This window comes from Haematobia irritans, chromosome 1, assembly GCF_050003625.1.
Source record: "Haematobia irritans isolate KBUSLIRL chromosome 1, ASM5000362v1, whole genome shotgun sequence".
NCBI classification, from domain to species: domain Eukaryota; kingdom Metazoa; phylum Arthropoda; class Insecta; order Diptera; family Muscidae; genus Haematobia; species Haematobia irritans.
In genome coordinates, this window is record NC_134397.1 from 207,180,456 (window position 1) to 207,207,726 (window position 27,271).

The window sequence follows — 27,271 nt, forward strand, 5'->3', positions numbered from 1 at the left end:
TTCTATAGAAAATTTTGTAAAAATTTTATTTCTACAGAAAATTTTGTCAAAATTTTGGTTTATAGAAAATTTTGGCTAATTTTTGTTTTTAACGAAAATTTTGTCAACATTTTATTTCTATAGAATATTTTGTCGAAATTTTATCTCTATAGAAAATTTTGTAGAAAATTAAGCTACTCTTGTAGTTTAGTCAATGTATGGTTTTAAGCTGAAATAAAAAAACAACAACAATGCTTAAAGAACAAAACCAACAATAACAAAACAAAACAAATGGAAAATTTATTTCTATAGAAAATGTTGTCAAAATTTTAATTCCATACAAATTTTATTTCTATAGAAAATTTTGTGAAAATTTTATTTCTAGAGAAAATTTTGTCAACATTTTAATTCTATAGAAAATTTTGTCAAAATTTTATTTCTATAGAAAATTTTGTCAAAATTTTATTTCTACAGAAAATTTTGTCAAATTTTTAGTTTTATAGAAAATTTTGGCAAAATTTTATTTCTATAGGAAATTTTGGAAATTTTATTTCTGTAGAAAATTTTGTAAAAAATTTATTTCTATAGAAAATTTTGTCAAAATTTTAATTCTCTACAAATTTTATTTCTATAGAGAATTTTTCCAAAATTTTATTTCTATACAAAATTTTTTCAAAATTTTATTTCTACTGAAAATTTTAATTCTACAGAAAATTTTGTCAAAATTTTATTTCTATAGAAAATTTTGTAATGAATTTATTTCTATAGAATATTTTGTTAACATTTTATTTCTATAGAAAATTTTGTAAAAAATTTATTTCTATAAAAAATTTTGTCAAAATTTTAGTTTATAAAAAATTTTGTCAAAATTTTAGTATATAGAAAATTTTGTAAAATATTTATTTCTATAAAAAATTTTGTCAAAATTTTAATTCTATAGAAAATTTTGTGAACATTTTATTTCTAGAGAAAATTTTGTCAAAATTTTAATTCTATAGAAAATTTTGCTAAAATTTTATTTCTATAGAAAATTTAACCCAAATTTTATTTCTATAGAAAATTTTGTAAAAACTTTATTTCTACAGAAAATTTTGTCAAAATTTTGGTTTATAGAAAATTTTGGCAAAACGTTATTTCTATAGAAAATTTTGGCTAATTTTTTTTAAAGAAAACTTTGTCAACATTTTATTTCTATATAATATTTTGTCAAAAGTTTATCTCTATAGAAAATTTTGTAAAAAATTTATTTCTATAGAAAGTTTTGTCCAAATTTTAATTCTATACAAATTTTATTTCAATAGAAAATTTTGTGAAAATTTTATTTCTAGAGAAAATTTTGTCAACATTTTAATTCTATAGAAAATTTTGCCAAAATTTTATTTCTATAGAAAATTTTGTCAAAATTTTATTTCTACGGAAAATTTTGTATAAATTTTAATTCTATAGAACAGTTTGTCAAAATTTTATTTCTATAGAACAGTTTGTCAAAATTTTATCTCTACAGAATATTTTGTCAAAATTTTATTTCTATAGAAAATTTTGTCAAAATTTTAATTCTATACAAATTTTATTTCTATAGAAAATTTCGTGAAAATTTTATTTCTATCGAAAATTTTTAAAAATTTTATTTCTATAGAAAATTTTGTCAAAATTTTATTTCTATAGAAAACTTTCGGACAATTTTAATTTCTATAGAAAATGTTTTTTAAAATTTTATTTCGATAGAAAATTTTTTCAAAATTTTGTCAAGATTTTATTTCTATAGAAAATTTTGCCAAAATTTTATTTCGATACAAAATTTTGTCAAAATTTTATATGTACAGAAAATTTTGTCAAAATTTTAATTCCATAGAAAATTTTTGGCAAAAGTTTATTTCTACAGAAAATTTTGTCACAATTTTAATTCTATAGAAATTTTTGGCAAAATTTTATTTCTATAGAAAATTTTGGCAAAATTTTATTTCTATAGAAAATTTTGGCAAAATTTTATTTCTATAGAAAATTTTTTAAAAAGTTCATTTCTGTAGAACATTTTGTCAAAATTTTATCTCTATAAAAAATTTTGTAACAAATTTATTTCTATAGAATATTTTGTTAAAATTTTATTTCTATAGAAAATTTTGTAAAAAACTTATTTCTATAGACAATTTTGTCAACATTTTAATTCTATAGAAAATGTTGCCAAAATTTTATTTCTATAGAAAATTTCACCAAAATTTTATTTGTATAGAAAATTTTGTCAGAATTTTATTTCTATAGAAAATTTTGTCAAAATTTTAGTTTTATACAAAATTTTGACACAATTTTATTTCTATAGAACATTTTGGCAAATTTTTTTTTTTTCTATAGAAATTTTATCTCTATAGAAAATTTTGTAAAAAATGTATTTCTATAGAATATTTTGTCAAAATTTTATTTTTATAGAAAATTTTGTAAAAAATTTATTTCTATAGAAAATTTTGTCAAAATTTTATTTCTATAGAAAATTTTGCCAAAATTTTATTTCTATAGAAAATTTTGCCAAAATTTTATTTCTACGGAAAATTTTGTCTAAATTTAAATTCTATAGAAAATTTTGGCAAAATTTTATTTCTATAAAAAATTTTGGCAAAATTTTATTTATATAGAAAATTTTGTCAAAATTTTATTATTATAGAAAATTTTGGCAAAATTTTATTTCTATAAAAAATTTTGGCAAAATTTTATTTCTATACAAATTTTATTTCTATAGAAAATTTTGTGAAAATTTTATTTCTATAGAAAATTTTGTCAAAATTTTATTTCTATAGACAATTTTGTCAAAATTTTTATTTCCATAAAAAATTTTGCCAAAATTTTGTTTCGTTAGAAAATTTTGTCAAAATTTAATTTTTTGAAAACTTTCTCAAAATTTATTTCTATAGAAAATTTTTTCAAAATTTTATTTCTATAGAAAATTTGTTCAAAATTTTATTTCTGTAGAAAATATTGTCAAAATTTAATTTCTGTAGAAAATTTTGTCAAAACTTTATTTTTATAGAAAATTTTGTAAACATTTTATTTCTATAGTTACATATTCCCATAAAACAGTTCTCTTTTTTCTGTGTAACACATTTGATTCTATTTATATTGATTTATAAATTAATTTATATATTACGAGCAATTCATCATTACTCAAAGTTTGTAAGGTTTTGAGCATTACTTCTTATTCAAGTAATATACTGAAAACTTAAAAATTTCCCGACACACTTTATGTAGCTCATTCATATTTGTGAAAAAAATGTTTGCGGAATTTCAATAGCATTTTTATTTAAAAAAACAAATCTCAGAATATAAGAAATACTTACGAAAACGAGTTTCAAATATATTCAAAAAGGCTCACCTGCAAAAGAAAACAGAATTTAAATAACAATTTAGATCGATTGATAAATTTAAAACTGTCTGCACCAGCAGCTGTTTAAGCCGTTGTGGATCTCAATTAAAAATCATTAACCAAATTAAGCAATTAACTTAGTTATATATTTTTTACATTTTGAGATGTGGTGAAATAACAGCATTAATTAATGTTCTTTGCTAAACGTTTGGGCAGTAATTGATTCACAAATTTGTGTTTTTGTTCTTTCGCGAAGAGCAAAAATATTTGGATATTCGGTGGTCCTATCTATTCAATAATTAGTTGAAGCATTTGCCGATGGCAAGGTAATGAATGAATTTTGGTTTCTTTAAAAACATAGTTTACGTGAGAAAATAATTACGCAGGAAATAATTAGTGATATCATGCAAGGAACAAACCGCTTGAAAATGGGTATCACAAACGTTGTTCTCTTGTTATAAGGTTTTTCGAAGAGCTCAAACTTTTATTACAACAAGTTTCTTTCCAAAATCAAAGTCGAAGTTCTGCACATTTCTGGCTTTATGTCTTAAATAACACACGTTTGTTTGCTATATTTTACTCACGCATATTCACAATTCTATTCACTTTCACGCACGAAATATTTCAAGGCTATAAATACGCCCCAACTAAATAGGGCCCTACATTTTCCATACCTGTACACAATAAAAATTACGAATTTTTTATTTTATTTTACTTTCTAGATTACAAAATTTTCTATGTAAATACTATTTTGACCAAATTTTATATAGAAATAAAATTTTCACAAAATTTTCCATAGAACTAAAATTTTGACAAAAGTTTCTTTAGAAAATAAAATTTTGACAACATTTCCTATAGAACATACAATTTTGACAAAATTTTCGATAGCAAAAAAAATTGGCTAAATTTTTTATAGAAATAAAATTTTGACAAAATTTTCTGTAGAAATAACATTTTGACAAACTTTTCAATAGAAATAAATTTTTGACAAAAATTTTCTATAGCAAATAAAATATTGACAAAATTTCCTATATAACATAAAATTTTGACAAAATTTTCGATAGAAAAAAATTTGGTATAAATTTTTTATAGAAATAAAATTTTGACTACATTTTCGATAGAAATAAAATTTTGACAACATTTTCGATAGAAATAAAATTTTGACAAAATTTTCTGTAGAATAAAATTTTGACAACAAAATTTTGACCCAATTTTCTATAGAAATAAAATTTTGATTAAATTTTCTATAGAAATAAAATTTTGATTAAATTTTCTATAGAAATAAAATTTTGACTAAATTTTCTATAGATATAAAATTTTGACAAAACTTTCTGTTGAATCTAGTTCAACAAATTTATTATTTTTATTACAATTGCGAATTATTTAAATTTATTATTGAATTGAACTGCATTATCCAGTATATAAACGAATTACTGAATTACAATGAATTAACTTTAAATTCAGCCGAAACGGTAACCCTATTTTTTATCCGTTCTACAACAATAGTTTTGCTCAAATGAATTAAAATAGTTGTCCTTTTCATTACTGAATTGTTTAATTAACATTGCTCAATTAGACTATTGTTAAAATTCTCAACTTCACTTGTACATCTCCATCGAAGACGGTAAGAAGCATCTTGAGCGCAACAGCAATAAATCTGACTTCTGGTTAATACTGAATTTTGTTTTTGTTTCTGTTTTTTTTACATTTCTTGGGTTCACTGATATTGGCTTCTGCATAAACAATTCTGGGAGTTTACCATTATTAACATACAGTCCATTTTAGAAGCTACTCCCACGTTTGTTCACTTTCTATAGAAATAAAATGTTGACAAAACTTTCTATAGAAATAAAATTTTGACACAATTTTCAATAGAAATAAAATTTTGACAAAATTTTCCATAGAAATACAATTTTTAAAAACTTTTCTATAGATATATAAATTTGGCAAAATTTTCTATACAAATATAAATTTGACAATATTTTTGACTAAATTTTTTAAAGAAATAAAATTTTGACTAAATATTCTATAGAAATAAAATTTTGAAAAAATTTTCTGTAAAAAAAAAATTTTTACTAAATTTTTTATGGAAATAAAATTTTGACTAAATTTTCTATAGAAATAAAATTTTGACAAAATTTTCTGTAGAAATAAAATTTTGATAAAATTTTCTATAGAAATAAAATTTGGACTAAATTTTTTATAAAAAAAAATTGTGACTAAATTTTCTATACAAATAAAATTTTTGACTAAATTTTCTATAGAAATAAAATTTTGACAACATTTTCTATAGAAATAAAATTCTGACAAAACTTTCTATAGAAAAAAAATGTTGACACAATTTTCAATAAAAATAAAATTTTGACAAAATTTTCCATAGATATACAATTTTTAAAAACTTTTCTATATCTATAAATTTGGCAAAATTTTCTATAGAAATATAAATTTGACTAAATTTTCTATAGAAATAAAATTTTGACTAAATTTTCGATAGAAAAAAAATTTTGACTAAATTTTTTAAAGAAATAAAATTTTGACTAAATTTTCTATAGAAATAAAATTTTGACAAAATTTTCTGTAAACAAAAATTGACTAAATTTTTTATAGAAATAAAATTTTGATTAAATTTTCTATAGAAATAAATTTTGACAAAATTTTCTGTAGAAATAAAATTTTGATTAGATTTTCTATAGAAATAAAATGTTGACTAAATTTTCTATAGAAATAAAATTTTGACAAAATGTTCTATAGAAATACAATTTTGACAACATTCTCTATAGAAATAAAATTCTGACAAAACTTTCTATAGAAATAAAATGTTGACACAATTTTCAATAGAAATAAAATTTTGACAAAATTTTCCATAGATATACAATTTTTAAAAACTTTTCTATAGATATATAAATTTGGCAACATTTTCTATAAAAACATAAATTTGACAAAATTTTCTATAGAAATACAATTTTGACAAAATTTTCCATAGAAAAAATTTTTGACTAAATTTTTTAAAGAAATAAAATTTTGACTAAATTTTCTATACAAATAAAATTTTGACAAAATTTTTTATAGAAATAAAATTTTGACACAATTTTCAATAGAAATAAAATTTTGACAAAATTTTCTATAGATACACAATTTTGACTAAATTTTCTATAAAAATATAAATTTGGAAAAATTTTCTATAGAAATAAAATTTTGACAAAATTTTCGATAAAAAAAATTGACTAAATTTTTTATAGAAATATAATTTTGACTAAATTTTCTATAGAAATAAAATTTTGACAAAATTTTCTGTAGAAATAAAATTTTGACAAAATTTTCTATATAAATTCATACAACCATCTCTCTTTTCCTTTGCCACCATCAAATCATCGATTTGAGTGCAGTTGGCTGGGTTTATTGTGAGCGTGCTTCGTCTTACTTCATTCGTGTTTTGTTTTTTTATTGTTGGTTTGTACTTCAATCATATTTGTTGTTTTGATCTCAGCTTTAGCGAACTGCCTGAATTTATTCAGATAATTAGTTGATAGTTTTGATGCAAGTGGGGGATGCTGATGAGGAATGTGGTAATTCCGAAACGTGTGTCCATCCAACCATCTTGCAGTCTATAGGGCTTTGCCCAAATAAATTTGACAAACATTCTTTTCCTCTGTTGGTTAAGCCACTCTTGTAGTTTAATCAACACAATGGTTTTAAAGCTAAGATCAAAACAACAAATATGATTGAAATACAATTTTGACAACATTTTCCATAGAAATAAAATTTTGACTAAATTTTCTATAGAAATAAAATTTTGACAAAATTTTCTATAGTAATAAAATTCTGACAAATTTACAATGATTCTAAAAGTTGATGATATTTCCGACATTTTTATTTCCATAGAAATAAAATTTTGACTAAATTTTCTATAGAAATAAAATTTTGACAAAATTTTCTATAGTAATAAAATTCTGACAAATTTACAATGATTCTAAAAGTTGATGATATTTCCGACATTTTTGAACAATAAAATAAAAACTAGGCCATTATTTTGATGCCTTCTGATACAGATTTATCTTTTATTTGCATCTTCAACAATTTTCAATCGAATATTTTACATTTTTGTAAGGGATTCATGGCAGAGCCCAAAGGACATTGAAAGACATTAGAAAAATCTGCAATATTTGTCAATGGAACAAAGGATCTAAACTCATCGGGAGAATGTTTATCACCAATAGCAATTTTTGAGCGTGCATTCTCAAATGTATCAGCACACCAGGTTTGAGCATAATAAATGAAAAATAATTGATCTTTAGTATAGCCGAGGTCAGGTAAAGATTCCATGGATACTTCTTCCAAAGATGGTCGTTGTTCAGACATATACCAATTTCGATAGGATTGATAGGCCAATAGGATACCAGCAATATCAGCAGCATTTTCTGCTTGTCCCAAATCTTGAGGTAAAGGCAAACCACCAAAGCTATAACTGCGATATTGATGATATAAACACAGACGACGTTGTTGAAATTCATTTTCAATATTGGCATCCCAATTGCCTACGAAATTACCCAATTTATTAAATTTACGTCCTATGCCACTAAATCCATGGATTACTTCATGACCCAGGATATAACCAAGGCGGGCCATATTTAAAGCTTTCGGATTCGATTTGGAATAGAAATATTCATTGAGTAATACCGATACAGGAACAACAATGGCATTGGAATTTGGAACATAAATTATGGTGCCCATAGTTAGGCCATCATCAATATGATGGGCAAATTGGGTAAGGGAATTGCGACGTTTGGCTGCCGTGAAGCTTAAAAGGGATTGCACATTTTCCAAGAAAATATGCTGAAGGCTAACACTCAAATTGCTATACTGGGTGGTGAGATCCACCTGCTTGTATGAAGGAACTATCATTTTAAGCCAATGTAATTTTTCCAAGGCATATTCTCGAGCTTGATCATTAAACCATTTCAAGTTATTTGATTCCAATAGATTCCGGAAAGTAGCTTTTATATCCAGCCAGACATGAGTGAAGTCCTCTTCAACTTGGGTCAAATTGAATTTCCTATAGAAAGCATAGCTTATAACATCTTTGAAATTCTCTTGGACCTTTTGAAGACAAAAACTTGGAGCCACTAAGCTATGTGCCGGCAATTCTCTCATAAATTCTCGGAATAGACTGATGTATATATAATTGGCCAAGGCTTTCTGGGAGAAGGTCTTTACCATTTGTCTGACAAAGTCCAAAAATGCTCGTTCATAGAAAACCATACCGCCGCTGGCTTCAAAGCCCAAGGATATATTCAAAAATTTCTTTATATTCAAATCCGGATAATATTGCTGATGTAGATCTTCCACAGATATCTCACTTAGGACCTGACCAAATAGAAAATTTTTCAAAATTGTTTCAAATGTCTGAAACTCCAAAGCCACCATGGCTGCCTTGGATTCTTCCATGCCCAGGTAATTTTTCAATTGTCCAACCAATGGTTGTGAGTAACCTTCAGGGAATTTCTGTTTTGTTATCCATATATCATAGGCACTATGATCTTTGATATTCAATTTTACTTCATAGCCCAAAATTATATTTATTCCATATTTATAGGAGATCTCAGCAACAGTGGCTAACCAATCGAATGTGTCCTTTTGCCAAGAATCACCTTCCAAGGCTGGCATTTTTACAATATCTTCGACAATTTCTTTCAATTTGATTGCATGCTTTTCCAAAGGTCCAGAGGTTCTACATGACCTATAGAACTCTTTCATTTTGTGTTCTGCTTCTGTGTCCCCTACATTAGGTCTCCCCAATAGCTGAGGAAGTTTCGTAGAAAAATCCTTTAAGGCCAAATTTATGGCTGATGTTTTTGTGATGAAAATATTACTTGGATGATGCGTTTTCCAGTTGCCACATGCAAATTCAAAGAAATTCTCACAGGGATTGATGGATTGATTCATGTATTTTAATATTTCCTGAGATTTGCTTATACGTGCTGCTCCAAGTTCAGGATCTATGGCAAATGTTCCACCCATTGATAGCCATAATATTAACGATATTAAAATTTCTAAAATCTTTCCCAACATTCTTGCTATAGACGTCCGTCATTTGGTTTTGTTGTTTATGTTTTATAACAGCGACATGTATACTGATACTGATCAATTTTTTTGGAAAATGCCAAGGTTTAACAAATTTTGAATTTGTATTTTTAAGTATTTCTAAGTTCATAATGTTATCGCTTCAACATTTTGAAAAAGAGTCTACAACAAACTTTATTAAATTGCCAAAGGAAAACTAATGTGAAGAATACTCACCAAATTAGTCCCAATTTATTCGGAAATTGAGCATGAACTTATAATCAATTAAATTGTGCTCGATTGAATTAAATTGAATTACATGATTTGAAATAAACTTCACAGAAAAAATATCCATAATTTTTATTTTTAATTACACATTTTGTTAATCTTTACAATCAATTAAAAATTTATTTGATAGAATTAAATATTTAAATGAAATTTTTGATGGATCACTTAAAAATTAATTAAATTAGCTGATGGCCTTAGCCGCCAATGCTTCTTTCTCTTTTTTATCATACATTTACTATATAAATAAACAATAAATAAATAAATAATTGATTAATTCAAATAAATGGTATTACAATTTAATTACACTAGTTTACACTGAAAATGTACATTTGATGAGAAGTGGTTTTTCTTATGTATTGTGATCTGCTGAATTCGAAAAAAAATTATGGAACAGTTTTTGAGATATCCCGTTATTTTTATATTCTCCACAATAGGATGGGGGTATATTAACTTTGTCATTCTGTTTGTAACACATCGAAATATTGCTTTAAGACCCCATAAAGTATATATTCTGAGTCGTGGTAAAATTCCGATTCGATCTGAGCATGTCCGTCCGTCCGTCTGTTGAAATCACGCTAACTTCCGAACGAAACAAACTATCGACTTAAAACTTGGCACAAGTAGTTGTTATTGATGTAGGTCGGATGGTATTGCAAATGGGCCATTTCGGTCCACTTTTACGTATAGCTCCATATAAACGGACCCCCAAATTTGGCTTGCGAATCCTCTAAGAGAAGCAAATTTCATCCGATCCGACTGAAATTTGGTATATGGTGTTACTATATGGTCTCTAACAAGCATGCGAAAATTGGTCCACATCGGTCTATAATTGCATATAATTATATAAACCGATCCTCCGATTTGGCTTGCGGAGACTTTAAGAGAAGCAAATTTCATCCGATCCGGCTGAAATTTGGTACATGATGTTATTATATGGTCTGCAACAATCATGCAAAAATTGGTCCACATCGGTCCATAATTATATATAGCCCCCATATAAACCGATCCCCAGATTTGGCTTGCGGAGCCTCAAAGAGAAGCAAATTTCATCCGATCCGGCTGAAATTTGATACATGGTATCAGTATATGGTCTCTAACAATCATGCAAAAATTGGTCTACATCGGTTCATAATTATATATAGCCCCCTTATAAACCGATCCCCAGATTTGGCTTACGGAGCCTCTAAAAGAAGCTAATTTCATCCGATCCGGTTGAAATTTGGAACATGGTGTTAGTATATGGTCTCTAACAACCGTGCCAGAATTGGTCCATATCGGTCCATAATTATATATAGCCCCCATATAAACCGTTCTCCATATTTAACCTCCGGAACCTCTTTGAGGAGCAAAATTCATCCGATCCGGTTCAAATTTGGAACGTGGTTTTAGTATATGGTCTCTAACATCCATGCAAAAATTGGTCCACATCGCGTCATAATTATATATAGCCCCCATATAAACCGATCCCCAGATTTGACCTCCGGAGCCTCTTGAAGGAGCAAAATTCATCCGATCCGGTTAAAATTTGGAACGTGGTGTTAGTATATGGCCGCTAACGACCATACCAAAATTGGTCCATATCGGTCTATAGTTATATGTTATATAGCCGATCCCCAATCACACAAGGTTAGGTTAGGTTAGGTTATGTGGTAGCCCGATGTATCAGGCTCACTTAGACTATTCAGTCCATTGTGATACCACAGTGGTGAACTTCTCTCTTATCACTGAGTGCTGCCCGATTCCATGTTAAGCTCAATGACAAGGGACCTCCTTTTTATAGCCGAGTCCGAACGGCGTTCCACATTCCAGTGAAACCACTTAGAGAAGCTTTGAAACCCTCAGAAATGTCACCTGCATTACTGAGGTGGGATAATCCACCGCTGAAAAACTTTTTGGTGTTCGGTCGTAGCAGGAATCGAACCCACGACCTTGTGTATGCAAGGCGGGCATGCTAACCATTGCACCACGGTGGCCCCAATCACACAAAAATTGGTCCATATTTGTTCATATCATGGTTGCCACTCGAGCCAAAAATAATCTACCAAAATTTTATTTCTAAGGAAAATGTTGTCAAAATGTTATTTCTATAGAAAATTTTGTTAAAAATTTATTTATATAGAAAATTTTGTTAAAATTTCATTTCTATAGAAAATTTTGTCAAAACTTTATTTCTATAGAAAATTTTGTCAAAACTTTATTTCTATAGAAAATTTTGTCAAAATTTTACTTCTATAGAAAATTTTGTTAAAATTTTATTTATATAGAAAATTTTGTTAAAATTTTATTACTTTAGAAAATTTTGTCAAAATTTTATTTCTATAGAAAATTTTGTTAAACTGAATTATAACGTATTTAATCGACCTTTTTTTATACCCTGCGCCACACTGTGGAACAGGGTATTATAAGTTAGTGCATATGTTTGTAACACCCAGAAGGAGACGAGATAGACACATGCTGTCTTTGGCAATAATGCTCAGAGTTGGTCCCTGAGTCGATATAACCATGTCCGTCCGTCTGTCTGTGAACACATTTTTGTGATCAAAGTCTAGGTCGCAATTTAAGTCCAATCGCCTTCAAATTTGGCACATGTTCCTAATTTGGGTCAGAATAGAACCCTATTGATTTTGGAAGAAATCTGTTCAGATTTAGATATAGCTCCCATATATATCTTTCGCCCGATATGCCCTAATATGTACCCAGCAGCCAGAGTTTTATACCGATTTGCTTGAAATTTTGTACAAACATAACACTTAGTCGTATAGTCAAGTGTGCAAAATTTGATTGACATCGGTTCAGATTTAGATATAGCTCCCATATATATATATCTTTCGCCCGATATGGACTAATATGGCCCCAGAATCCTGATTTTTGACCGAATTTGGTTGAAATTTTGCACTAGGAGTACAATTAGTAGTGCAGTTAAGTGTGCATAATTTGATTGAAATCGGTTCAGATTTAGATATACCTCCCATATATATCTTTCGCCCGATATGGACTAATATGGCCCTAGAAGCCAGAGTTTTGGCCCAATTTGTTTGAAATTTTGCACTAGGAGTACAATTAGTAGTGCAGTTAAGTGTGCACAATTTGATTGAAATCGGTTCAGATTTAGATATAGCTCCCATATATATCTTTCGCCCGATATGAACTAATATGGTTCTAAAAGCCAGAGTTGTGGCCCAAGTTGGTTGAAATTTTGCACAGGGAGTAGATTTAGCATTGTAGCTATGCGTGCCAAATTTGATTGAAATCGGTTCAGATTTAGATATATCTCCCATATATATGTTTTTCTGATTTCGACAAAAATACCAAACATACCAACAAAATACCAACATTTTCCCTTTTAAAATCGCCTCTGCTTAGTCGAAAAGTTGTACAAATTACTCTAACTTTTGCGAAGTTTCCTTAAAAATGCTTCAGATTTAAATGGTTCCCATATTTTTTTACTAACATTGTGTTCCACCCTAGTGCATTAGCCGACTTAAATTTTGAGTCTATAGATTTTTTAGAAGTCTATCAAATTCTGTCCAGATCGAGTGGTATTTAAATGTATGTATTTGGGACAAACCTTTATATATAGCCCCAAACACATTTGACGGATGTCATATGGTATCGAAAATTTAGATCTATGAAGTGGTGCAGGGTATAATATAGTCGGCCCCGCCCGACTTTAGACTTCCCTTACTTGTTTTTTGTTTAATATATACCCCGTATGGACTAACTTACAATTTAGAAGACGGTGTTAAGAAGTTTTAAGATACCTTACCATCGGCAAGTATTACCACAACCCAAGTAATTCGATTGTGGATGACAGTCTTTAGTAGAAATTTCTACGCAATCCATGGTGAAGGGTACATAAGATTCTTCCTGGCCGAACTTACGGCCATATATACTTGTTTAACATTTAAATAAAACTTTAAAATTTAACTATATCTATATATAGTGAAGACTATTGTAGGTATGAAAGCTGAGCTCACAAATACTTTTCTACTGAAGACTTTTGTGATTATGAAAGCTGAGCTCAAGCCCTTTCCAATGAACCTTGTCTGTATACCGCACGCGGCTTAGTTTTGACACAATGGGCCCGTTTTTAAAATCTGTTGAAAATTTTATTTTCCAATTTGCGCTTTTCACAAATACTTTTCTAATGAAGACTTTTGTGATGAAAGCTGAGCTCAAGCCCTTTCCTAGTCTCTATACCGCACGCCGCTTAGTTTTTGAATAATAAGCAAAATACTAAAAATCCAAATTCGAATTTAAAATTCTAAATTCGAATTTGATATTCTAAATTCCAATTTGAAAAATATCTTTGGTGGTGGTTTTTGCCTCGGCTAAGTTTTTGCTGCAAATGTCAAATTCGAATATATCTTCACACACATTTCCAGATCCAAAAAGGACATTTTCACTACATTTTTAGCGAAGCTATTTTTGCTGGGATGTTATGAAAGATTTTCTTTATATTAGCAACACTTTCACTTAAAATAAAAGGCAGTCACCTTTTATGGAAAAATGCATATTGTAGACTCTGCAAATATCTTTGAAAATTAGGCGGTATAATTATTCAATACCCATCATTCAATTTAAGACACATATACATAATTTTTGCAAAATATTTTATTTCATTTCCCAAATTTCCACCCCCCACCCAGAACCTAATACTAACTGAATACTAGATTACATCAATAAATCACACATTTCTTTGAAGGATTCATGCCACTGTTCAACGGACATTGAAATACCTTGGAAAATTCCATACTATTCGCTAAAGTTCCAAGAACTCGATATTTGGGAGGCATATGGATATCTTCTGTGGTATCCATAACTGTGGACGAATACGACGTACACCATGACTGGCCATAGGCTATGAAGAAAAGCTGTTTATGGGTATAATTAAGACCATCTAATTGTTCGGATACTTGCAATTGCAGGTTGCCACTTAACTCTTGTTCGAACCATTTCGTATAGGCCTCATAGGCTATGTGGAGGCCACCATTGTCGGCAATATTTTCCGATTGCAAAGGCATCAAAGGTAAATGCTGGCCATTGGCCATGGTAAACTTGTGATATTGCTCCATAAAACATTTGCGACGTTCTTTAAATTCTTCGAAACATTTAGGTTGCCACCAATTACGAGTATTTCCTTTGGCATCATAAACACCACCGCTATCATCAAACCCATGAATCATTTCATGACCCATAAAGGCGCCCATAGTTCCAAAATTGATGGCCTTCGGGTATGAAGGACCGTAGATGTGATAGAGATAAAGCAATGAAACGGGGATTCTGACAGTGTTTTCAGTGGCTGAATACGAGGGTACATGGGATATAGCACTACCATCTGTAACATCAATTTGGGGCGGTTGATTTACTTGGGATCGTATTTCATTTGCTCGTAGGGCCTGCAATGTCAATTTATTCTCCATATAATTAAGGGGATCCAAGTGCACATTGGAATACATTTGGGTGAAATTAATGGACTCAAATGTTAGAATGGAAATTTTCATAGTCTCCAATTTCTGCAAAGCTTCACTGCGTGTACTCTCCGCTAGCCAATTAAGGGAGTTGGATAACAAGGCCTCCTTAAAAGCTCCGCGTATTTGTTGCCATAGGAATTTCACATCCTTTTCCATTGTGGATCTTATGTATTTGCGATAGAATCTATTATCTAATTCCTTGTGGAATTTTTCCTGGATGATCGATAGACAATCTTGAACTATATCATCCATGGTGATGGGCATATCCATGGACAATGTTTCCAAATATGTGAATATCACATAATTAGCCACCACCTTTTTGGGTGTATTACGTATGGTTCGCAAAGCATTTTCCAGATAACGATGATCAACCATAATTACGGATGGCACAAAACCTAAGGCAATGTGTAAATATTGGCTTACATTAAAATCCTGCGAATATTTCTTTTGCATATCCTCAATCGATGTCAGGTTATAGATTTCATGTTTCGGCAATCCCTTTTGGGCATTGATTTTACCCTGGGCCAAGGCGAATTCAAAATTTATAATTTCATTGACAGCTTCACGTAACTTTGTCTCTTCTTTCACAGCCAAAAACTTTTTCAAGTAATTAATCTTCTCATTCACCATATTGTTGCGATATTTCTCAATATTCTCTAAACCATGGGGATAAGGATACAAAAATCCACTTTCAAAAATTGCGACATGGTTAATGGTGTTATTGGTGAAATCTCGCACAATATCCACACCCAGTATGATATCAATTCCTGAGTTGTGGAAAAATTCAGCTATTTCTTTGACCCAATCAAATTGTGATTCTTGCCATGTGTCATTTTTGCCATCGGCCAATAAAGGCCAATTTTTCAATTGCTTTAAAACTCTTTCTTGAGTTTTCTTACAATTATTTTCTAAGGTTTCCGGAAGATTCACACAAGATCTATAGAAATCTTTAAGTAATTTATCCACAGGGTTATCCTGATCTCCATCACCATTATCCTCCTTAAATTCTTTACTTAACATCTCAGTATACCAAGTTGTCATCTCTAGTATGGCAGGCATAGTAGATGAAGACGAATTTACGGCAAAGTTACCACAAACATATTCATAGAAATCATCGCAAGGATCCACTGATGTATTTAGAAATTTTTTAATTTCTTCAATTTTATATTCACGTAATTTTATGGTCTTAGTATCTCCACCTATCGAAGATCCTTCAATCACTAACGTCATCAGCATTATTCCTAAGAGACAATAACCGACCCATGGCAATTTGAAGCGATCAACTATAACTTTCATTGATTTTTATTTTCTCTATCAAAACTTCGTGTATACCAAACGTTTGCAATTTATTTGTAAAACTGATTGAATCTCTTCGTGATCATCGTTCAATGTAGAACAGAACATCAAATCACTCTTCTTTAGTTGAAAATGATAAGCTTATCTCTATAGCACTATTGTGAATTACACTGTGGTATTGTTTTCGATCAGAACCCTACCATACATAAGGGAAATCCCAAAAAACAAATGAGAACCATATATGTTTATATACTGCACAGAAAAAAATATCACCAAAATATTTCCAATTAAAAAGTTAATTGAAGTTGAATATTTTTTCAATTAATAAATTAATTGATACAATTAACTTTTTAATCAAGATACAACATAAAGTTAATTAAGTCAATGATTGAAAATTTTAAAATTTTTAATTAAAAAATTAATTGATACAATTAACTTTTTAATCAAATTCGGAAGTCTAAGTCAGTTAAAAAAAGTGATGAACATTTCTTAATCCAAATAAAAACTCTAAGCCAATTCAGAAAGTAATTGAAAATAGTTACCTTTTTAAATAAAAAATTAATTGGGGTTTGCATTCAAAATCAATTAAATTTTTAATTGAATCAATTAAAAAATTAATTGAAAATTGCTAATGACATCAATTAATATTTTAATCTAGAATTTTTCTATGCCCAATTAAAACTGTGATTGATACTATCATTTTTTTGTGATTGAAGACATTTCAATTAAAAAATTAATTGGATCAATTAATTTCGTGATTGAATCAGAAAAATTTTTTTTTGTGTGGGTGGCCCACTTGACAAAATGTTCTATAGAAATAAAATTTTAACAACGTTTTCTATACAAATAAAATTTTGACAGAAATTTCTATATAAATAAAATTTTGACAAAATTTTCTATAGAAATACAATTTAGACAAAATTTTCAATAGAAATAAAATTTTGACAAAATTTTCTATAGAAATAAATTTTCGACAAAAAATGTTCTATAGAAATGAAATTTTAACAAAATTTTCTATAGAAAATAAAATTTTAACAAAATTTTCTATTGGAACTAAAATTTTGCCAAAATTTCCAATAGAACACAAAATTTTAACAAAATTTTCTATAGAAAATAAAATTTTGCCAAAATTTCCAATAGAACGTAAAATTTTCCATAGAAATAAAATGTTGACAAAATTTTCCATAGAAATAAAATTTTCTATAGAAACAAAATTTTGTAAAAAATTGACTATAAAAATTAAATTTAAACAAAATTTTCTATAGAAATAAAATTTTGAGAAATTTAGTATTGAAATAACATTTTGAGAAATTTAGTATCGAAATAAAATTTAAAAAATTAAAAATTTAAAATTTAAAATTTTGAGAAAAATTGCTATTGAAATAAAATTGAAATTTTCTATAGAAATAAAATTGCGACAATATTTCTATAGAAATACAATTTTGACAAAATTTTCTATAGAAATAAAATTTTAACAAAATTTTCTATAGAAAATAAAATTTTAACAAAATTTTCTATAGGAAAATAACATTTTGACAATATTTCCTATAGAACATAAAATTTTGACAAAGTTTTCTATTCAAATAAAATTTTAACAAAACTTTCTATAGAAAATGACATTTTGCCAAAATTTCCTATAGAACATAAAATTTTGACAAAATTTTCTATAGAAATAGGTTAGGTTAGGTGGCAGCCCGATATTTCATTCAGTCCACTGTAATACCACATTGGTGAACTTCTCCCTTATCACTGAGTGCTGCCCGATTCCATGTTCAGCTCAATAACAAGGGACCTCCATTTTATAGCCGAGTCCGAACGGCGTTCCACATTGCAGTGAAACCACTTAGAGAAGCTTTGGAACCCTCAGAAATGTCACCAGCATTACTGAGGTGCGAAAATCCACCGCTGAAAAACTTTTTGGTGTTCGGTCGAAGCAGGAATCGAACCCACGACCTTGTGTATCCAAGGCGGACATGCTAGCCATTGCACCACGGTGGCTCCCAATAAATAAATAAAAATTTGACAAAATTTTCTATAGAAATAAAATTTTGACAAAAAATTCTATAGAAATGAAATTTTAACAAAATTTTCTTTAGATAATAAAATTTTAACAAAATTTTCTATAGAAACTAAAATTTTGCCAAAATTTCCAATAGCACATAAAATGTTAACAAATTTTTTTTATAGAAAATAAAATTTTTTACAAAATTTCCCATAGAAAATAAACTTTTGATAAACTTTTGCATAGAAATAAAATGTTGACAAAATTTTCCATAGAAATAAAATTTTAACAAAATTTTCTCTAGAAATAACATTTTGACAAAATTTTCTATAGAAAATAAAATTTTGAGAAATTTAGTATTGAAATCAATTTTTGAGAAAAATTTCCATTGAAATAAAATTGAAATTTTCTATAGAAATAAAATTACGACAAAATGTTATATAGAAAAAAAATTTTTGACAAAACTTTCTATATAAATAAAATTTTGACAAAATTTTTTATAGAAATTAAATTTTCATGAAATTTTCTATAGAAATTAAATTTCGGTGAAATTTTCTATAGAAGCCACCGTGATGCCCGCCTTGCATACACAAGGTTGTGGTTTCGATTCCTGTTTTGACCGAATACCAAAAAGTTTTTCAGCTTTGGATTATCCCACCTCAGTAATGCTGGTGACATTTTTGAGAGTTGCAAAACTTCTCTAAGTGGTTACACTGCAATGTGGAACGCCGTTCGGACTCGGCTATAAAAAAGGGGTCCCTTGTCATTGAGCTTAACATGGAATCGGGCAGCACTCAGTGATAAGAGAGAAGTTCACCAATCACAATGGACTGAATAGTCTAAGTGAGCCTTTTTGACAAAATTTTCTATAGAAATAAAATTTTGACAAAATTTTCTATTTAAATAAAATTTTGACAAAATTTTCTATAGAAATAAAATTTTAACAAAATTTTCTATAGAAAATAAAATTTTCCCAAAATTTCCTATATAGCATAAAATTTTGACAAAATTTTCTATAGAAAATAACATTTTAGCAAAATTTTCTATAGAAAATAACATTTTCCGAAAATTTTCTATAGAACATAAAATTTTGACAAAATTTTCTATTCAAATAAAATTTTAACAAAATTGTCTATAGAAATAAAGTTTTGACAAAATTTTCTATAGATATAAAATTTTGACAAAATTTCCTATAGAAATAAAATTTTGACAAAATTTTTTTATTAAATAAAATTTTGACACAAATTTCTATAGAAAAAAAAATTGATAACATTTTCTATAGAAATAAAATTTTGACAAAAATTTCTATAGAAAAAATATTGATAAAATTTTCTATAGAAATAAAATTTTAATGATTTATAGGCAAATCTGTATATTTTTTCTATACGAAATATTGAAATATATTTGAAATGTTCGTCCATATAGGCCAAAGCTTATCGCTTAGGTGCCACACATCTTGTTCATAAAAATTGAATTTATTTGTGATTGCATTCGTTCTTCATAATTCAAGTGATATAGATGCAAGTACTCAAGCAGAACTCGAAATATAAAATCTTTAAGAATTGAATCAACTATGAAAAGTTTTGCTATTCTAAGTGTGTCTTGCTTTTTGGTCCTAACAAAAAGTTCACCTATCAACACTAATGACACGACCACCACCATTTCTCAAGAGGATGCCATACGCCATGATAAAGCCCAAGAAATTCTCCGGTATATGAATACATCAGCTGATCCATGTGAAGATTTCTATGAATTTGCTTGTGGTAACTATGGCAAATACAATAGGCCTTCCTATGATAAGCCTCACACGGGATTACTTCCAAGTTTACAAAATCGAATGAATGAAAAATTAAAATCGTTATTATTAGCAGAAATTTCTGCAAATGATACCGAAGTGGATAGACAAGCCAAGACCTTCTATAAATCTTGTTTAAATATTGTGGATCAAAAGCATAATTATCCGGTAAAACTTCGTGAAATTGCCAAAGAATTTGGTCAAATGCCCATGTTAATGGAGGAGGAGGAGGATAAATGGGATGAAGATAAATTCGATTGGTTGGAAACAGTTGGTAACATTTCTCACAAACTGGGTATTGCGATACTTTTTGATTTTGGTGTGGCCATAGATTTCACCAATAATAGCATTAATCGTTTATATATCACCCAACAGGAATTTCCAGTTCCTAAAGCCATCTACCTGGACGCGGAACACAAGCTACTAAGGAAAGCCTATGGGTCATCGATAAGGACTAAATTGCGTGAATATTTAAATGTATCCCCCAAAGTTGCAAGCCAGACAGCCGAAGAGATTGTATATTTTGAGATTATGTTGACTGAAAAAATTATGGATACCCAGGATAATAAGGGCATGTCTGATCTCTTCAAATTGTCTAGATTCGAAGAGGCAAACACCCAGTATGCATCGCAAATTGATATTAAGCAGCAAGCTTTACGAGTTTTTGGAACAATACCCAGCCATCTTCAGGTCTATATACAATATGAATATTTCAATCACTTGCTCCAGACCATAACGAAAGTACCCAAAAGAATTGTGGCCAATTACATATTTTATCAATTACTGTCGCATTTTATTTTCGAAGTTGATGCGTTTGAGGAAAAACGCCAAAATGAATGCTTGGTTACTATGAAGAAGCATTTCTTTAGGAATCTCGACAATATGTTCTATCGCCAGCAATTATCCAAGGAAACTGAAGACGCCATTGGCGACGTTTGGCAATTACACAAATCAGCATATCAACAGTCCCTGGAGGGCCAAGAGTTTAATTGGATAAATGAGGATACCCGCAAATATGCTTTGGAAAAACTCCAAGCCATGACAATGGAAATCCTCTCCTATGAAAATCATAATTTTACCAAAACTCATGGTTCCTTGAATTTCCACAGTGACAACTACATAGACAATGTGCGACAATTGCTCATGAGAAAAGCCTCTCTGGAAAGGGCTAAATTGTATGAGCCTCCTCAAGCCTTAGAATTTGGAGAAACATTATCTCTAACTCCTGTAAATTTGCTTTTGGAAAATACTGTAAAGATACCAGTGGCATTTTTACAGCCCCATACCACATGGTCTTCAAACTATCCAAATGCCTATAATTTTGCCCTTCTGGGTGCAGTGTTGGCTCATGAACTTCTCCATGGTTTTGACAATACTGGTCGTACCTATGATCTAAAAGGTAATAATCGCGTGTGGTGGGATCCACAATCTAGACTCCAATTCGATGATCGTTCCAAATGTCTACAGAATCAATATAGAAATTATAGCTTTAATGGCCATCAGTTGACCGATATGGAAAATCAAGGTGAAAATATAGCCGATAATGGTGGGGTGCGTTTAGCTTATCGTGCCTATTTGAATTGGTTTGCGCAATCTGATGATGATCGAAAAATTCAATTGGAATCTTTTCCTGGCCTTAACTATACCAATCGACAATTATTTTTCATTAGCTATGGACAAGTTTGGTGCAGCACAATCTTGAAAGAATATCAAAGTGTTCTGGCTTCAACTGATTCGCATGTTCCTGAAAATTTTCGTGTCATTGGACCTCTTTCGAATTTTGAAGAATTTTCCCAAGAATTTAAATGTCCTCCAGGCAGTGGCATGAATCCCGAAAAGAAATGTAAAATTTATTGAGAATGAATAAAAATGGTTTTAAGCAAAAGTTTGCATATTCGTTTTATAGAACAACAAATATTTATATGGCTCAAAATTCGACCAAATTTTATGTAATCTTCATCTTGGATTGTAGTAAGTAAAAAAGATTTCTTGTCTTAAATACGACTACCAGTTTCTTTAGCACGAATTTGTTTGCAAAAGCCGATAAAATTTTCAATCCGTTTTGTAGTTAAAGTTGGGATATTCGATATAAAAATGGATATCTTTACATAAAAGAAAGTTCAATATGCCCTTAAAAAATTGGAAATAAATCTTCAAAATTATTGAAAGCGTCCTTAAATTGGATATTGCTATTTTGTAATTTAACTTTAGAACATATTGAGAAATAGGAGATTTTTTCCATGAGTCCAGTCCAAAGTGTTTGCCATTCTAACGAATTTCGAATAATACTCCTTAAAATGGACTGTCCACAAGAGTAACCCATTATTGAAAATTTTCGTCACATACTTTTAGGCGATATATTTGTATGTATCTGTGCGTCATACAGGTTGGCTGATATAGCGTGCAACAAACTAAAGCGCTATATTGTTTTTAGTTTTTATTAGGTTAGGTGGCAGCCCGATGTATCAGGCTCACTTAGACTATTCAGTCCATTGTGATTTTAGTTTTTATTGCTTTTGTACAAAAAGCAAAACTGTTCTATTTACTACTAAAAAATCCATTGCATACTTTTGGGCAGTATGTTTGTCGTACAAGTTGGCTGATATTTTATGCAACAACTAAATCGATATATATTTTTAAATTCTTAATTCTTTTATTCATGTCGGATATAACTTTGGCACAAATTTGACCGAAAATGGTATTGAAATGATCCACATTGTGGTATTGTTTAGTGTCAACCTTACTCTCCAAAATGTCCCAAACGTAAAAGTCCAACGGATTGAGATCCGAAGAATTTGGTGGCCATAGTCAACGCTAGCATTGAACATTTCCAGAAAGTGGCACAAAAAGTGTCACAAAACATAAAAGGGAGCTCACTTATTTTAAAAAGTGGCATACTTGAAGAAAACGTGGCACACTCTAAGAATATTCAAAAATGAAAGGCATTTAAAGGGTGATAGGTCAAAATTTGGTCAATATAAACTTGACGTATTTCTTTCAATTTTGCATTTAAAAAACCTGGACACCCCTCATTTTGAAGGTGTGTGTGTGTAGAATGTTGCTCCTATTTTGATTTTGGAATTCACTCTTCAGTTGTCAAAATGCCGTCCAAGCAAGAAGAGCAGCGTATCAAAATTTTGCTCGCGCATCGCAAAAATCCTAGCTACTCGCACGCAAAGCTGGCAAAATCGCTAAAAGTTGCCAAATCAACCGTTACAAATGTAATTAAAGTGTTTGGGGAACGTTTGTCGACAGCCAGGAAGTCTGGATCGGGGGGAAATCGAAAAACGGAAGCCGCTGAGACGACAAAGAGTGTTGCCGGTAGTTTCAAGCGAAACCCTAACCTCTCTCTCCGAGATGCCGCAAATAAGCTGGGTGTATCGTGTACAACCGTGCATTGAGTCAAAAAACGAGCCGGACTATTGACTTACAAGAAGGTAGTGACTCCAAATCGCGATGATAAATAAAATACGACGGCCAAAGCGCGATCCCGGAGGCTGTACCCGACGATGCTGACGAAGTTTGACTGCGTGGTAATGGACGACGAAACCTACGTCAAAGCCGACTACAAGCAGCTTCCGGGACAGAAGTTTTATATGGCAAAAGGAAGGGGAAAGATAGCAGATATTTTCAAGCACATAAAACTGTCAAAGTTCGCAAAGAAATATCTGGTTTGGCAAGCCATCTGTACCTGTGGCTTGAAAAGCAGCATTTTCATAGCTTCCGGGACTGTCAACCAAGAAATTTACGTGAAAGAGTGTTTGAATAAACGTCTGCTGCCTTTCCTGAAGAAACACGGTTGTTCCGTACTGTTTTGGCCGGATTTGGCATCTTGCCATTACGGTAAAAAGGCCATGGAGTGGTACGCCGCTAACAACGTGCATGTGGTTCCCAAGGACAAGAACCCTCCCAACACGCCAGAGCTCCGCCCAATTGAGAAATACTGGGCTATTGCCAAGCGGAACCTAAAGAAGACCAAAAAAACTGCTAAGAACGAGCAGCAGTTCAAGGCAAACTGACTTTCTGCGGCGAAGAAGGTGGACAAGGTGCCAACCGTGAGGCCCGGCAATTCGGATTTGGAAAAGCGAAAGCCAAACTGAATATTTTTCCTGAATTTTATATTAATTGAACTTGAAAAAGAAATTTAATTTGATTTTTTAAATAAACGATTTCACCGATTTACACGCCTTTTCCCTTGACCAAATATTGACCGTATCACCCTTTATATCAGTGCATTATCTTAACTACACTAAAAAAAAAAGTTTACATGGATCCAAAGATTTTGACCTTCCCTTAAGGTTTTTGGTATTGATTCCGAGCCAAACATGCGGCTTCTTTAAAATAAAAACATTTTTTGGCGACATATGTTGCTTTAAATCTAGGATCAATAAAATTAAAATTAAGACAGAGATAGAGATTCCCGTTATCGAATTTTCATTCTCTTTTCGCGGTATATTAATAAATCTATTCACGTACAAACAAATGACACTTTAAAAATCCAAATTTTAACGGATACATCAACGTACAAAATGTTTTCTTAATTCCAAAAAAACTTAGAACCAAAGATGCTAAATCCTCAAAATAAGTCTTACATTTAAAGATTCAATATTTCAGTTAATTTAAGGACGATTTCTTTAAATAAAAAATGTGTTTATTTACTTTAAGGAAAATTGGCCTTAGTTGAAAGATATGCGACTTTAACGCGGGGAAACAAATTTCCAAAATTTGTGTCCTAAATTTAATATTTTTTTTTTTTAAGCAACGATTATAAACTTTATCTTAATAAAAATTTCATTATTTTAAAGAAATTTGTCCTTAGTAATTTGTAAATTGCGCATCCTAAAATTGCGCATCTTTAATATTACGTAAATATTTTTTGGAGTTTAATCTAACATTAATTTTGTCTCCATTTAGATGAAAAGTTTTGAAATTGAATATTCAGAAAATTATACCGGTTTATCTACTATAGAAAATTTCCATGCATACTTTTAGGAGGCATGTACTTATTATAATGATAATATTATATTAATGATAATATTATGGTAAAAAAAATTTTCCCACTAAAGTGGCACAACCTTAGCACTGCTTGCCACTCTAACGAATTTCGAACAATATTCCTTGAAATGAACAGTCCAGTAAAGTAAACTACTAAAGAAAAAAATTGTTGCATACTTTCAGGGGGTGTATCATACAGGATGCATAGTTAGACACAGTGTTGCCAGTATTTTTCTGGCTTTTGTCTCCAAATTATAATGTTTTCGTCTCCAAAAATCCCCAATTTAAACTTAAATTCCTCACAAAAATCCCCAATACATTTTTGACAAGATTTTGAAAAAGAAACAACAAGTAAATCAAAAGACTCAGCTTTAGAAAATCAGTAATAATTAAAAAATTAAAATTTTGTGAAATCCAGCAAGCTTCAATAAGATCAATATTTCGAGCCACAACACCAAGAGACCGTCTTCCAAATGCTGGAGATATGAAGATGGGAGTTCGGTCACCTTGTATTTATGAAAGAAAATTTACTTCTAAATATTCAAGTAGTAAAATTAGGTGATACACACGTGGCAGAATTCTATCAGAAATTATTGTTTGGTAGAATTTGATGTTTTGTTATATTTTGCAAAGAGGTACTTCATAAATTTTCTATAGAAATAAACTCTTGACCAAATTTTCTATAGAAATAAAATTTTGACAAAATTTTCTATAGAAATAAAATTTTGACAAATTTTTCTATAGAAATAAAATGTTGTCAAAATTTTTTTATAGAAATAAAATTTTGTCAAAATTTTCTATAGAAATAAAATTTTGTCAAAATTTTCTATAAATATAAAATATTAACAAAATTTTCTATAAATATAAAATGTTAACAAAATTTTCTATAGAAATAACATTTTGACAAGATTTTCTATAGAACTAAAATTTTGACAAAATTTTCTATAGAAATAAAATTTTGACAAAATTTTCTATAAATATAAAATGTTAACAAAATTTTCTATAGAAATAAAATTTTTACAAAATTTTCTATAGAAATAAAATTTTGACAAAATTTTCTATAAATATAAAATGTTAACAAAATTTTCTTTAGAAATAAAATTTTGACAAAATTGTCAATAGAAACACAATTTTGACAAAATTTTCTATAGAAATAAAATTTTGACAAATTTTCTATAGAAATAAAAGTTTGGAAAATTTTCTATAAATATAAAATGTTAACAAAATTTTCTACAGAAATAAAATTTTGACAAAATTTTCTATAGAAATCAAATTTTGACAAAATTTTCTATAGAAATAATATTCTATAGAATATGGAAATAAAAGTTTGGAATATTTTCTATAAATATAAAATGTTAACAAAATTTTCTACAGAAATAAAATTTTGACAAAATTTTCTATAGAAATCAAATTTTGACAAAATTTTCTATAGAAATAATATTCTATAGAATATGGAAATAAAAGTTTGGAATATTTTCTATAAATATAAAATGTTAACAAAATTTTCTACAGAAATAAAATTTTGACAAAATTTTCTATAGAAATAAAATGTTGTCCAAAATTTTCGATAGAAATGAAATTTTGGCAAAATTCCCTATAGAAATAAAATTTTGGCAAATTTTCCTATAGAAATAAAATTTGGATGAAATTTGCTATAGAAATATAATTTGGGCAACATTTTCTAAAGAAATAAAATTTGGATAAAATTTTCTATAGAAATAAAATTTTGGCAAAATTTTCTATAGAAATAAAATTTTGACAAAATTTTCTATAAATATAAAATGTTAACAAAATTTTCTATAGAAATAAAATTTTGACAAAATATTCTATAGAAATAAAATTTTGACAAAATTTTCTATAGAAATAAAATTTTGACAAATTTTCTATGGAAATAAAAGTTTGGCAAAATGTTCTATAGAAATGAAATTTTTCTATAGAAAAAATAAGTAAGGAAAGTCTAAAGTTGGGCGGGGCCGACTATATTATACCCTGCATCTCTTTGTAGATCTAAATTATCGATACCATATCAC

At 29.0% G+C, this 27,271-nt stretch overlaps 4 protein-coding genes across 7 annotated transcripts in view; 1 reads left to right on the forward strand and 3 right to left on the reverse strand.

Annotated features, from left to right (window-relative positions):
• LOC142222505 (uncharacterized) overlaps nucleotides 1–27,271 on the reverse strand; it is a 329,961-nt gene that overhangs the window by 241,414 nt on the left and 61,276 nt on the right. For 2 of the 4 annotated variants that reach the window (XM_075292675.1, XM_075292673.1), the window contains exon 3: nucleotides 3,306–3,340. The exons of the other annotated variants lie outside the window; for them this stretch is intronic. The gene's annotated coding sequence lies outside the window, so the exon portion shown is untranslated. The remainder of the gene's footprint in view (nucleotides 1–3,305; nucleotides 3,341–27,271) is intronic. 4 annotated transcript variants of the gene reach the window in all.
• Nucleotides 7,357–9,419, reverse strand: LOC142222508 (endothelin-converting enzyme 1-like). The gene has a single exon (XM_075292679.1). It carries the CDS (start codon nucleotides 9,398–9,400, stop codon nucleotides 7,412–7,414), a length of 1,989 nt encoding a protein of 662 aa, XP_075148794.1. The 5' UTR covers nucleotides 9,401–9,419; the 3' UTR covers nucleotides 7,357–7,411.
• Nucleotides 14,276–16,523, reverse strand: LOC142222502 (neprilysin-2-like). The gene has a single exon (XM_075292669.1). It carries the CDS (start codon nucleotides 16,447–16,449, stop codon nucleotides 14,359–14,361), a length of 2,091 nt encoding a protein of 696 aa, XP_075148784.1. The 5' UTR covers nucleotides 16,450–16,523; the 3' UTR covers nucleotides 14,276–14,358.
• On the forward strand, nucleotides 19,937–22,131 carry LOC142222503 (membrane metallo-endopeptidase-like 1). Its single transcript, XM_075292670.1, has one exon. It carries the CDS (start codon nucleotides 20,025–20,027, stop codon nucleotides 22,101–22,103), a length of 2,079 nt encoding a protein of 692 aa, XP_075148785.1. The 5' UTR covers nucleotides 19,937–20,024; the 3' UTR covers nucleotides 22,104–22,131.

Bases quoted from the DNA above. Each gene is read 5' to 3' on its own strand.
- LOC142222508 (XM_075292679.1), bottom strand. From the start codon at position 9,400: ATGTTGGGAAAGATTTTAGAAATTTTAATATCGTTAATATTATGGCTA.
- LOC142222503 (XM_075292670.1), top strand. From the start codon at position 20,025: ATGAAAAGTTTTGCTATTCTAAGTGTGTCTTGCTTTTTGGTCCTAACA.
- LOC142222502 (XM_075292669.1), bottom strand. From the start codon at position 16,449: ATGAAAGTTATAGTTGATCGCTTCAAATTGCCATGGGTCGGTTATTGT.